This window comes from Poromitra crassiceps (genome assembly GCF_964638095.1).
Source record: "Poromitra crassiceps genome assembly, chromosome: 15".
NCBI lineage: Eukaryota > Metazoa > Chordata > Actinopteri > Beryciformes > Melamphaidae > Poromitra > Poromitra crassiceps.
The window spans coordinates 6,865,605-6,878,139 of NC_139634.1; the positions used below are offsets into that span (position 1 = coordinate 6,865,605).

Sequence of the window (12,535 nt, forward strand, 5' to 3'; positions counted from 1 at the left end):
GCGTGTCCCGTGTGTGTGCGTGCACTGCAGGTCTCCTCTGAGAGAGAGAGAGAGGGAGGGAAACGGAGAGAGAGAGAGAGAGAGGGAGGGAAACGGAGAGAGAGAGAGAAGGAAAGAGAGATGGAGTGTGTGTGTGTGTTCGCTCGTTGCTCGGCGCATTGACAGAGAGGAAGAGAGACTGCCAATAACTGGGTTTCCATCCACCTCTGGATATTCGCATTTACCCAAAATGCGAATATATAAACGAATGGAAACACCAGAAATTCGAATAAAGGTCGAAATATCGCATAAAAGTTTTTACGCTTGGAGGGGGTGGATTTATCAGCGTATCGACAGTAGGAAGATGCAAACTTTTGCAATGGAAACAGATTTTGCGAATTAACGATGACGTACCGGATGTGACTTCACTTCCGCTTTATGCTACTCCGGGGGAAAATGGCGGCGATTAGTGCCAGGTAGTCTGAATGAAATTGAATGTAACGTTCCCAATTCTATGTATTCAATTCTAAAAAACGACCCTCAACATTTGGGAAGGCTAAGCCACACAACTAGTTTGTTATAATCGAACGTCATGCTTTGAAGGCGACTTTACGACGATGAGGAAGGTGAGGACTCAATCAAAGCAGGTCTCCGCTGACGGAGATCTCTTACAGGCACGTTACGCCTCCTCCTGACGAGAAGCGCCACCTACTGCTCAACCTGCCGACTCCCAAAACTCGCTAAACAAAACTGAATGGAAACATGCATAAATTCGCATTTTATTTTGCGGATTTTCACAAAATTCGCTTGAATTATGTGATACATTTGGATGGAAACCCCATTACTGTGATTGCACAGCGCTACTGTGTGTGTGTGTGTGTGTGTGTGTGTGTGTGTGTGTGCGCGTGTGTGTGTGTGTGTGTGTGTGTGTGCGTGTGTGTGTGTGTGTGTGCGTGCGTTCGTGTGTGTGACAGTGAGAGAGAGAGAGAGAGAGAGAGCAGCATACACAGGCACACAGAGCGGGAGGTACGGCTCTGGCGGGAGGGAGACAGACAGACACTGAGCGAGCGCTGTGATTGGCCAAATCTTATGACGTGATAAGATCATTCAGTTTAGCACCGCGCGCACCGCTCTCTTCAATGAGGAAAATCCAGAAATCCAGACCTTGTAGAAAAGTGGTGATTTTGGGGCTTTGGGTTGAAAGTAATGTCTGCTACTTTCTGAGGCACACAATTACTCACATAAGACCCTAAATTTAATAGTTAGAAGGTTTTTGTGGATTTTGGTTTCCAGGGACTTTAAACCCATTCCACAGCTGATTAGGAGCTGATCTGCTCCTAACCTTCTTCAGTCTGCCTATCATTGCTGCTTCCTCTGCAAGCCATTTGCAACCCACCTCCTCTCCAGCTCCTCCTTTCATCCTGTGTCTGACTTAAATGATGTCATTTCTGTTGTCATTGTTGCTGCTCTGTTCTGTACCTGGGGGTCTTTTGCTGCTCCTTGCCTTTAAAGCTATTCCATGGTGCTCATGGAAGGGCAGCCAGGGAGCCTCCAGAACGGAGCCATAGAGACACTGCGGAGCGCGTCATCATTCAGAAGCCACGCCCAAAACGGGGGGAAACAAAAACTCCCATCCAATCCTGGCGTTCTCCTATGCATGGTTGTGTGTTGCACACAAAAATCATATATACGGAAGATGAACACTCCAACTTACTTCCTTGACAGCAACATCCACATTTTTCTTCTCGCCAATTCTCAATGGCTTCCTTGTTTTCCTCGGGACTACAAAAAAACTTTAACTGCCGATTTTTTACATTTGTTGTCTGCGCAGCCCACCACACAACAGCTTTTAGCTATGTTTAAAGCCCCATTCAGCAACTTTTCCAAGTTTTGCTATTGGAGAAACTGCACTCTCTGGGTGCAACAGTATATCGATATCGCCGTTCAAAGTCAACAAAACACAGCGCCAGAAAGCTCTATGTTGTGACATCGGGTACTCACCACGTGATGAAATAATAATCCATAGTTACGTGAAACGTCATTTTCGTAGCAAATCCGCATCGAGTTACTTCCTTGTTTCCAGGAACACAATGCTCCCGCTGTACAGCGCATGCGCGCATCTTGCCTCCGGGACGCAGGCACCAAACTGCTTAGTCCCAGGAGAGGCCTTTGGAGGGCGCTGTGTGACCAATAGAGGTGACATTCTCCCTGTTACAAGTCACTCTACCATCCTCAATGACTAAAAAGCTGTTATATTAAGGGGAAAAAGTTACTGATTGGGGCTTTAATTCAAGGAATATGACGCTGGCGTGTGGAAATGAACGGAGCATTTCCCCCGTGATGGGCGTGGCCTATTTCATGCAGTGTCTCTATACCGCCAAATATAACTTGTGCAAATAAAATCTTTAATTGGATCTAAAGTGGTCTTGTATTTTGGACTGAAGTGGTCCTGACATTGCTGGCGCTGTTCAATGGCGACCCGGTTTTGCTCTCCGACTCTGAGAGCGAACCAAGCAGAATTTCGCTCGTGATACTTGTACCATGAAGTGACAATAAAGTTAATCTCATCTCATCGACTGAAATCTGTTTAGTCTCTGCTCTATTTGGTAGCCTGGCATTGTGGGTGAGAAAGTCATATTCATGTCCTTAACCCATTGATACCTGATGCAGCATTTGCGTGTATATCCCTCATTTGTGTGTGTATCCCTTTAAGACCGCGAACCGCGTGAAGTCTTAAAGGGATACACACACAAGTGCTGCATCAGGTATCAATGGGTTAAATGCCCTCATGCCCTGTTGAATCTCTGTCATGTTTGCTTGTTACTGAAATCACAATTTGAGAATTAATTCAATGTGTGTGTGTGTGTGTGTGTGTGTGTGTGTGTGTGTGTGTGTGTGTGTGTGTGTGTGTGTGTGTGTGTGTACCGGCAGGTGTTTGAGCTGCTGTGCGACTTGCTGGTGTTGTTTAACAAGGCTTCGGTTCGCTCTGAGCCTGCCCTCCAGACGCTGGTCTACTCGCCCTCCCCTAACCTGTGGGCTGAGATGACCAATTTCCTCGTGGACCACATCTTCACCGACCCTGAAGACGACGAGCTCGCCGGTACCTCCTTCACCAAGCAGAACTACATGTCCCACACTCTGGATCTACTCTTATTAAATGGTCGCTCTTTTATTGACAAAGTGATGAAGTTGACTTCATCGTCTATATTTTAGAACAACTTTTAAGAAAATATTGTTTCTACCCACAGTGGATATGTTGTGAACTCCTTAATTTTAAAACTGCCAAAGCTCTCCCGTAGGACATCTACCCCCATCTGTGCCTTAGGACAAAGTTTTAGATCTCTTTTTTTGAGGATCTGATTTTACAACTGTTTTCACAGAGAACTGCCAATTCCCAAGCCAAACACTGCTTAACTCAGAAGCTGTGCATCTCATTGCATGTTTTATTTTGCTTGTGCCTTATCAACACCTCAAAACATTCTCACTGCCTCTCTTGTCTACATCTCTCACGTTAACTGTCGTGCTGTTACTCCCCCGTCTTCTCTCCTTCTCGCCACTCCCTCTCCTCTAGGTGAGGAGGAGGAGGTGCTGAAGATCAGAGCTCTACAACGGAGGCGCAACCAGCTGGCTGGCTACTGTAAGCTGATCATCTCTGGAGTCGTGGACATACGCGCCGCCACAGATCTCTGGAAGAACTACAGCAAGGTGGGGAGGAGGAGGAAGATGGAGGCCTTAAAGACAGATGGGAGTTAAAATGCGGGGGGGGGGGGGGGGGGGGTTAAGGGGCTAGAACTGGAGAGGAAGAATGAAACTTAGGACAAGATGGGGAATATAAGGTAGAAGATGGGGGCAAGAAGCAGTATTTTGTTGGGGAAATATGTGGCACTGAAAAAGGCAATACAAATGTACACAGAATAGAGTATAAGCCATTGTGTTCATTCCAAATCTATGGATTGTCTTTATCATGCTAGTAAGAAATGGCCACCTGGGGGGAAGCACGGTGGCGCAGTGGTAAGCGCTGTCGCCTCACAGCTAGAAGGTCCTGGGTTCGATTCCCACCTGGGACGCTGTGAGCGCTGAAGGAGTGCGTGCCCGTCCGCATGTCCTCGAGTGCCCACAGCCCCTGGGTGGGGTCGTCAAAAGGGCCTTTCTGTGTGGAGTTTGCATGTTGTCCCCGTGCCCCCTGGGGGTTTCCTTCATATAGGAACCCCTCACCAACAGGCCTGTTCGGAGGGAGGGGAACTCGTTGGAATAGCGTGATCCTCCCACATGCTATGTCCTACCGGTGAAGCTTCCCCCTGGCAGGTGAAAAGAAGCGGCTGGCTAACTGCCCATGTCTCGGAGGAAGCATGGAGGCAGTTTCGGCTCTCCCCAGATCGGCAGAGGGTGGAGCAGCAACCACGATAAACAAATGAAAAGAAAGAAAGAAAAAAGAAATGGCCACCTGAAAAAAGAAATGAAAGGAAAAGGACAAACAAGGTGGTAATGATAAACAAGCCAGCGATGTTTAGGATAAGACTGGGAAACCAAACTGATAGGAGCCAGCGATGTTTAGGATAAAGGTCCTCCTTACACATCAAGAGCGATGCGAATATACGGCACGAAATTGCGATGCGACCATGGTTAGAAAAAATAAACACCGCAATAACGCTCGGCGAAACTTTGCCATTGGTATGCACGGATGCATTAACTGATATAGGTTCGGAAAATATTATTGACGTGCGAATTAATCGCACGGAAAAAAACGCTCCCGATGTGTAAGGACCTTTAGACTGGGAAACCGAACTTATAGGAGCCAGCGATGTTTAGGATAAGACTGGGAAAGCGAACTGATAGGGCAGTAAGGGCACAGGAAGAAAAGTAGATTGTTATAAGAGAAAAGAAAAGTAAGACTACAGGAAATAGTAATAATAATATTATGTTAAAGTGATGAAGAAAATAATGGAGAGGATGTGTGAGTGGAGGAGGGTGAGAAGATATTTTTTTGTTTAAGAACCAGCGAGGGTGTTAAAAAAAAGGGGTGGTTGAAAGAAAAACGGAGGTGACGAGAATAGAAGATCACTTTTGACAGTTCAAACATCTAGTCAGTGCTGGTAACCAGAGCGACTAATGGAGACTGACTAATCACTTGGATCTCCTGGTTTTCTCTAGTTCTACAAAGACTTCGGGGACATCATCAAAGAGACCCTAAGCAGGACCAAGGTCATCGATCCGGTGCGGAGTGCCAAGACTGTCTCCATGAGTCTGCAGCAGGTGTGCGCTCATAATCTGAATATATTCATAACAAATCATTCAACAAGTGCATGCCCTGTGCAGAGCACTGTCAGCTTTTACTTCCTGGTGCAGGTGATGCCACGAAACACCAGGGGCCGGTTGCACCAACTGGTCTTACACTGGTCTTAAGCTAAGTTGGTCGTAACTTTACGACCTAACAGCTACGCCGGTTGCACCAAGACGGCTTAAGCCGTCTTTTAACTACGCCCAGGCGTAAGAGTTACGCCTGGTCAGGAGGAGGCGTAGAGCCTGCCTGTAACAGAGATCTCCGTGTCTTATCAACGGAGACCGTTTTGAGTCCTTACCGTCATCGTCGTAACACAGCCAGTTCTCCATCTTTTGAAGCATGCTTTTAGATTACAACGAGCTAGTTGTGTGGCTTAGCCTTCCAAAATGTTGCCGTTAATTTTTTCGAATTTAATACATAGAATTGGGAACGTTACATTCAATTTCATTCAGACTGTCTTTCTGGCTCAATTGCCGCCATTTTTCCCCCGGAGCGAGGGAGGGTGAGAGGAGGGAGGGTGTTTTACAGTGGTGGCTGAAAGAGCGTAGTGGCACAGTGCTCCAAGCAGGTCGCGAGGCACATTTTTTGCAACATCATCCAATCAGGGGGCATTCCCTGGCAATTCACATGGACGCGCATTGCCACGACCAGCATAGTTAAGACCAGACGTAAGCCGTGTTGGTGCAACAGGCGTAAATCCACTCTAAAGACTGGTCTTAACTAAGACCGACGTAGGAGTTACGACCAGGCATAGTTAAGACCAGTTGGTGCAACCGGCCCCAGATGAGTAGTTGAACACTCTCAAGGCCCACACGCACAGGGAGCGTCAGATCCCAGCGTTTGGAAGCTCACCCATTGTTTTAAACAGCCGAACACCAAGAGCACCAAGAGCGTTTTGACGCGCGTCAAACTGCCTTGACGCTCGTACTCAGAAGCTGTTTCGATTTCCGAGCGTCAAATGAGGTTCCAGCAGCGACCAAAGCCTCTGAGCCCCCCCTCCTCCCTCTCTGCCCACTTCCATCCACGTCTCTGTCTCGATAAAGTAGTGCTCCTCAAACTCTCACGGCAGTTTAAATACAGCAGGCATTAATACGCTACACTAGCAAGACTACAACGTGAGAATAAGGTTCTAAACACATCGGCTAGCAAAACATAGCCTATCCCTGGATGTCATGATGAGATTAGAATAAGTTTGGACAGAATTGCAGAATTTCCCCCCCGCAGCGCTGCCTTTTTTCTCTCCCCCTCTGCACGGCAGACCGACAGACAGGTAGGATGATCCAACAGCCTCTATCCCAAGCTTGCCCAGAATGACGTGCCGAACAAAAGGCTATATTTCCTGCTGCAAAGTCGATCTCTGAGAAGAATACTAGAGGAATAAATGCATTCAAAACATATAATTTGATCCAGAGGAGACAATTGTAGCCTATTCTGTAGCCTACCTTTCCTCTGCAGTAGCCAGGCAGCAGCACTGTGCTCCAAACCGCGCCGGAGCTTCTCCCCATGTTTAGAAAGTGATTAAGTGGTTTATTGAGTCATGTCTAGCAGGGTAACTGTGGCGGATAGTCGGAGACCTGATTCTACGGTTATAATCCACAGTTCATGTTTAGAAGAGGCTTATGAGAGGGGCTCAAAACTACAGTATAACAACTTTTTTTTAAATCGGTCAATTGTGCCTGATTACATATAAATGAGTGGCCTTTTCCCCCAAATAGTGATGGTTCTGTCATTCTGTGGTGTATTACATTTCAGATCTGACGCTTGCAGTGCGTCAAATGACGAGCGTCAGGTTTTGCTCCCTGTGCGTTTTGGGCTTCAGAGAGCGAACCTGAGGACGCCAATAGGCGACACGTGTTGTTCACAAATGCCTTTTTGTACTTCTTAACACTTTGAGTGCCACGGCCATTGGGCAAAAGGTTGCTGTACTGTGCCACATAGGCCGCAATGCATTTTAATATAGCCATATCATTTTTTGTGTTCCTCTTATATGGACAACCAATAGCCTCAATGAAACTTTGAACCCTTCTGTTTCATTTAAAAAAAAAACTGTGTTTATAAACCGTTCCATTTTGGAAATGCACCCCTCTGAAAAAGAGTGTTTTCGACCGAAAAGAGCATGCTGAAATTAGTTTCTGAGATAATCACATCTTTATGTTAGAAAGGCGACAGAATGAAAACATAGCCCAACATCGAGCCTGCTGCTGCCTGGGTGTGTGTGTACTGTCAATGGTTGTATGCTGTTAGTGCCCTGCGTGCCCCACCCCCCTCCTCCTCCTCCTCCGTGGTGGGAGGAGTCGAGTGTCTCTGCTGCAGTTTGCTCTGAGTTTGATCTGCACTGAAAAGTCCGCTGCCTGCATCCCCCCGCTTTTTTACAGCGGGTCCTCGGCTCCCAGCTGAGAATAATGTAACTTTTCAGAAAGACGCTGGTGTCGCCGTGTCGGCAACTAAATCATATGGATGGACTATCGCAGCGGACACGGATGGGGCTCAATTGTGGCAGCAGATGACTGCTGTTCACAGGCACAGCTAACGTAACGTTATGCTTCAAGCATATCAATGGCGATTTCCGTTTCCTCATGACTTCTTCTCTCTTTTCTCCTGGCCTTTGTCTAATCGGGAGGGCACTGTCGCCACCTAAGGGTTCTGTAAAATAGGTTAGACACATTCAATAGCTCCCATATTGTAAGAGGCGATGTAAGAGGCTTAGATCGACATCCCCCCGTCAAAATATGAATTTGGAGTTATTGACGCCATTTGGCGTCGCTGGCAGCCTACGGTAAATTTCTCCTGACGCCATTTGGCGTCGCTGGCACTCAATGTGTTAAAGAAGACGAATTCAAATGAAGCGATTGGGCCTTCTTGTGTGCGGCGACTCTCCTTGTTCAACTACTCATATTAATAATAAACCTTTAGATATTTATACGAGGAATCAACGTGACGTCACGGCACCGCACATCCCCCGGAAGCGCAGCAGTTAACTAGTATGAGTTGTGCCAAACAAACGTTCATATCTCAAAAACTATACATGACATTGCTTATATTTTGACATTCTGAGAGCAGAAGTAGCTCAAGAGTCTCATGTATATATGCATGTCGTGTTAAAAGTTGTGTGAACTGCTGCGGTTTTTAAAATGTAAACAACATAGCTATGGCTAGAGTGAGCACTCAAGGCTGGCTCCATAGGGTCCCATTGCCGTTTTCCCCCGGAAACGCAGGTTTGTTTACCAAAATGCTGCTCGGCTGATCCCTCGTATTGTGTTTTGGCATACTTTAACCAGGAAGTGGCAATTTTGTAGTTTGAATGAGGAATAATGAATGAATGATGAGTGTGCCCAGATGCCAAAATAATCTCACGTGATGTAAGTTGCTTGTTTACAAGTATTTGGCTTTGTCAGTGTTATGTAATGTGTAGCCGCGACGTGCAACTATAAAGGACTAAAGGAAAGTCCTTTATAGTTGCGCATCGCGGCTACGTAATGTTACATTAGCAAGCTTACCTCATTGGCTTGATGTTGACAGAATTTGCAAAACAGCTTATCGCCTGAGTCATAAAAGTCATTAGGATACTGCTCTGCACTCGCTTTTTTGACGACGGTAAAGGGGGGAGCAGCTGGACGCTTCGATGTTGTTGTGGTTTTGTGAAGTAGCATCGAAGCTACGGCTTGTAAACACGCTGGAGCGACCCCCCCCCCCGTAATGTTTCCTATTCACAAAACGTTCCATTCAGTGAACGCCGATTTCTATGGTCCTTGTGTTGTTTTGGTGTGTCTTCTTCTGTGGCGTTTATGGTGTTCAAACAGCGTTTAGGTGCTTTACCACCACCACCTTCTGGATTCGACGTATTAGTCGTGTCGCTTCACGAACCGAACCGCGAAGCCCATACCGTGAATTCACGGGACGAATACGCGTACCGCAAACATAAACGTACACAGATACAGAACAAATACAAATATAGGGGTTACAACATGAAAGGGGATGGTGGAGGTAGAAGTCAGATATTGTAGGCTTTCTTGAAAAGGTGGGATTTGAGTTGGTTTTTGAAAGAAGTGAGTGGAAATAGAACTTCACTGAAGATCAGTCAAACATGTGTTTTCTACACTGTTTACTAGGGGTGGGGGAAAAAATCGATTCACCTAAGTATCGCGATTTTTAATGTCACGATTTTTTGGATCGATCTTTTATTCCAGAATCGATAATCGCAAATTTAAAAAAAAAAAAAAAAAAAAAAAAAAAAATTTTTTTTTTTTTGGGTGCTTGCAGTCAGGCCACTCACTGAACAGCAGACCAGGCGCCGCCTACTGGTTTACTAGTGGTTTTATTACTTTATTAGTTAGTCTGAAGTAATAATTACACTTCAGGGTTAAAGTGGGTGCATCTCATTGTAAAATTGGACTTCAAACGGCCCAAATCTGGCTTCAAGCGGCCCAAATTTCACGCGCGTTGGCCCATATCACCCTGGCCTGCTTGGTATCTAATGCCCGGCCTGAATTATGATCCCAGTCCGCCCCTGTTTTTAACTATATCGCCCAGCCCTACTCATGATATATAATATACAGTCTCTAGTGTATGATTCAACTTTTCCCATGTTCTAATCTAGTGTAAAAAAGCAAACAAACTGAAAAAAGAAAAGAAAAAAATAAACAAAAATCGCAATAAATCGTAATATCGAATCGCAATAATCGTAGAATCGCAATACTTAAGAATCGCAATATAAATCGAATCGGCACCCAAGAATCGTGATAGTATCGAATCGGGAGATAAGTGAATCGCCACAGCCCTACTGTTTACCTACTTGTACCAAATGGGTGGAGTTTACCACATCAAGACAGTTCAGATGGTGTCAGGCAGGTTGGCAGTCACAGAAAATATACTAAATTCACCCTAAAATGCTTCAATTGTACTAATTGTGTTGTCCTGTCCTTTGAATTCTTTGAAAGTCCTATTTAAACTTGGTCTGAAAGGGGGGCAAGTGGAATAGTTTTTCTAGTGTCCTCTAGAGCAGTGGTGCCCAATTTGGGGCCCGTGGGCCAAGTTTGGCCCGCGCTCTGTTTGTTTTGGCCCGCCACGGATTTTGGAAAAAAAAAAAAAGTTATCAGATATCTGCACTGATTGCAAAGGGTGGATGAGCTTTTTCATGTGGTGACTTTGTGAAACAGTGTCTGAATGTGGCTGTGGATACTGTGTTCACTCCTGAGATTGCATGCCTGCAAATTGTCATAAGTTAAGTTAAGTTAAGTTATCCTTTATTTATCCCCTTGGGGAAATTCATCCTCTGCATTTGACCCATCCTCTACTAGGAACCTTCCTAGAACTAGGAGCAGTGGGCAGCCACTGTGCAGCGCCCGGGGACCAACTCCAGTTCTTTTCCCAGTACCTTGGCCAGGGGCACTGACAGGAGTCTTAACCCTAACATACATGTCTTTCTTTGATGGCAAATTGTCATGGCAAATTGTTTACAAAAGATGGACAATAAAGCTGATTTTCAAAGTACCTTGAGGATTTTTCAAGTTGTGAATTAAGTCAAATTTCTCTCTTGATTACAAAGGTGGAAAATACAACTGTTTTTAAGGGTGTTTACTAATTAAATGTTTAAGCTCCCCACAAATGCAGATGTTTTTTTAAATATATATAACCAATTGGCAAATTATTACAATTCCCAAACAGATAAAAAGTAGATTATTATATTGAAATGTTATTTTAGATTTAGAATTCTATTTCTATAAAACACAATACATTTTAATGTAATTCCACAACGTTTATTTTTGGCCCTCGGCCCTCCACCCAGATTGAGTTTTGGCCCTTCATGGGAAAGAATTTGGGCACCCCTGCTCTAGAGAGAGAGTGGCATCAGCGGAGGACCAAAATGCGAGACTCATTAGCCAATGAACAGCCAGGAATGGGTCTCGCTCTACTTTTGCATGCTAAAATAAAGCTGATAATGTACAATTTGATTCAAGGGGGGAAAAACCCTTTCAAAGTACAACACAAACTGTCTATTTTGCTGCAACTCGACAGTGCTACTTAATCCAGGAACTTACTTCCTGGAACTCTTGAGAGTAAAAAAAACTGGTCCATTGGAGTGAATGGAGATGTCGGGACTCTTCTATCTACATGGCTCTGGTTTTTTCCATACGTGAGAAATGTTGACGGTCAATCGTGTGTGTGTGTGTGTATATATGTGTGTGTGTGTGTGTGTGTGTAGCTGTTCTCAGATATCATTTCAGAAAATGGCAACGAGCAGGAACTTGGAGAGATGAGAGTTTTGGCCAAGATGCTGGCCATGAGCTTTGGCGTGGATCCGACTCGCTTCCGTGGACCACTCAAGGCCCTGCACATGTCAGTAACACAAACACACACAGACCAGACCAACGTCTCCGCTCAAAGCTCCAGTAGATGACGTGGAAGTGGTTGGTGCCTCGGCCCATTCCAGAATCACTTCCAGTCACTAACATGGTTTGGTAACCTGCCCGTTAAACTCAAATCACAACTTCAAAACCTAATTAAGAGGGCTGGTCAAATGATCGGCATGCAGCCCCCATCCTCTCTCCAAGAGATGTTCGAGGAGACGGCGAAGAAGCAGGGCCTCAAAATGACCTGTGACCCAAATCACATCCTTCATAAAGAGTATGAGATGCTGCCGTCAGGCAGAAGGTCCAGGTGACCAAACTGCAAGTTGAACAGATACAAATGTTCCTTTGTCCCACTGTCCATTAAAGCTCTCAATAGTAAGAGATGATGAGCTGCAGAGCATCCTGGTGCAGTTCATCATGCTTTACTCTCAGGGAAGCGGTGCAATATTGAATGCTTTTTCTTTTCATTTCAACCTACTGGGGGGGATGGGTCACATTTCTTTTGTGAAGGGCGGGTGCAATATGCTATCACTTTGTATGACTGATGTATGTGTATGTACACTGTAGGTATTTCATGTTAATTGTCGTCCGATTTGCCTGATTGTATGTGTTAATGTGCTATGTCTCTTGATGCCCAAGAAAGATTTCTTGCTTTTCCTTGAGAGCACTTACACACCTAGCTCAATGTTTTCAAAGCTTTCTGTGTTGTAGATGATGTTATGTTCTAAGTATGCTGTGTATGTTGTGTGTGTGCTGTTAGGGATGGTATACGTTTTGCGATGTTGGGCCTAGTGGACGTAGGGCCGCGGCAGCGCCCCCACCTGGCCTTCTTGGAGATCCTCAGCGAGTTCAGTTTCAAGCTGCACCCTGACGACTGCCTCCCGCTGTGAGGAAACAACAACACACATGCAAGCTCATCTACATC

The 12,535-nt window shown here is 45.5% G+C and overlaps 1 protein-coding gene across 1 annotated transcript in view; it reads left to right on the forward strand.

Annotated features, from left to right (window-relative positions):
• The window catches only part of stag3 (STAG3 cohesin complex component), a gene marked incomplete at both ends in the record, with an annotated part of 50,653 nt that overhangs the window by 29,879 nt on the left and 8,239 nt on the right, over positions 1-12,535 (forward strand). The window contains 5 exons of the mRNA XM_083652542.1: positions 2,911-3,079; positions 3,551-3,684; positions 5,131-5,232; positions 11,463-11,596; positions 12,371-12,496. Of these exons, the coding sequence (XP_083508668.1) occupies positions 2,911-3,079; positions 3,551-3,684; positions 5,131-5,232; positions 11,463-11,596; positions 12,371-12,496 (665 nt within the window). The remainder of the gene's footprint in view (positions 1-2,910; positions 3,080-3,550; positions 3,685-5,130; positions 5,233-11,462; positions 11,597-12,370; positions 12,497-12,535) is intronic.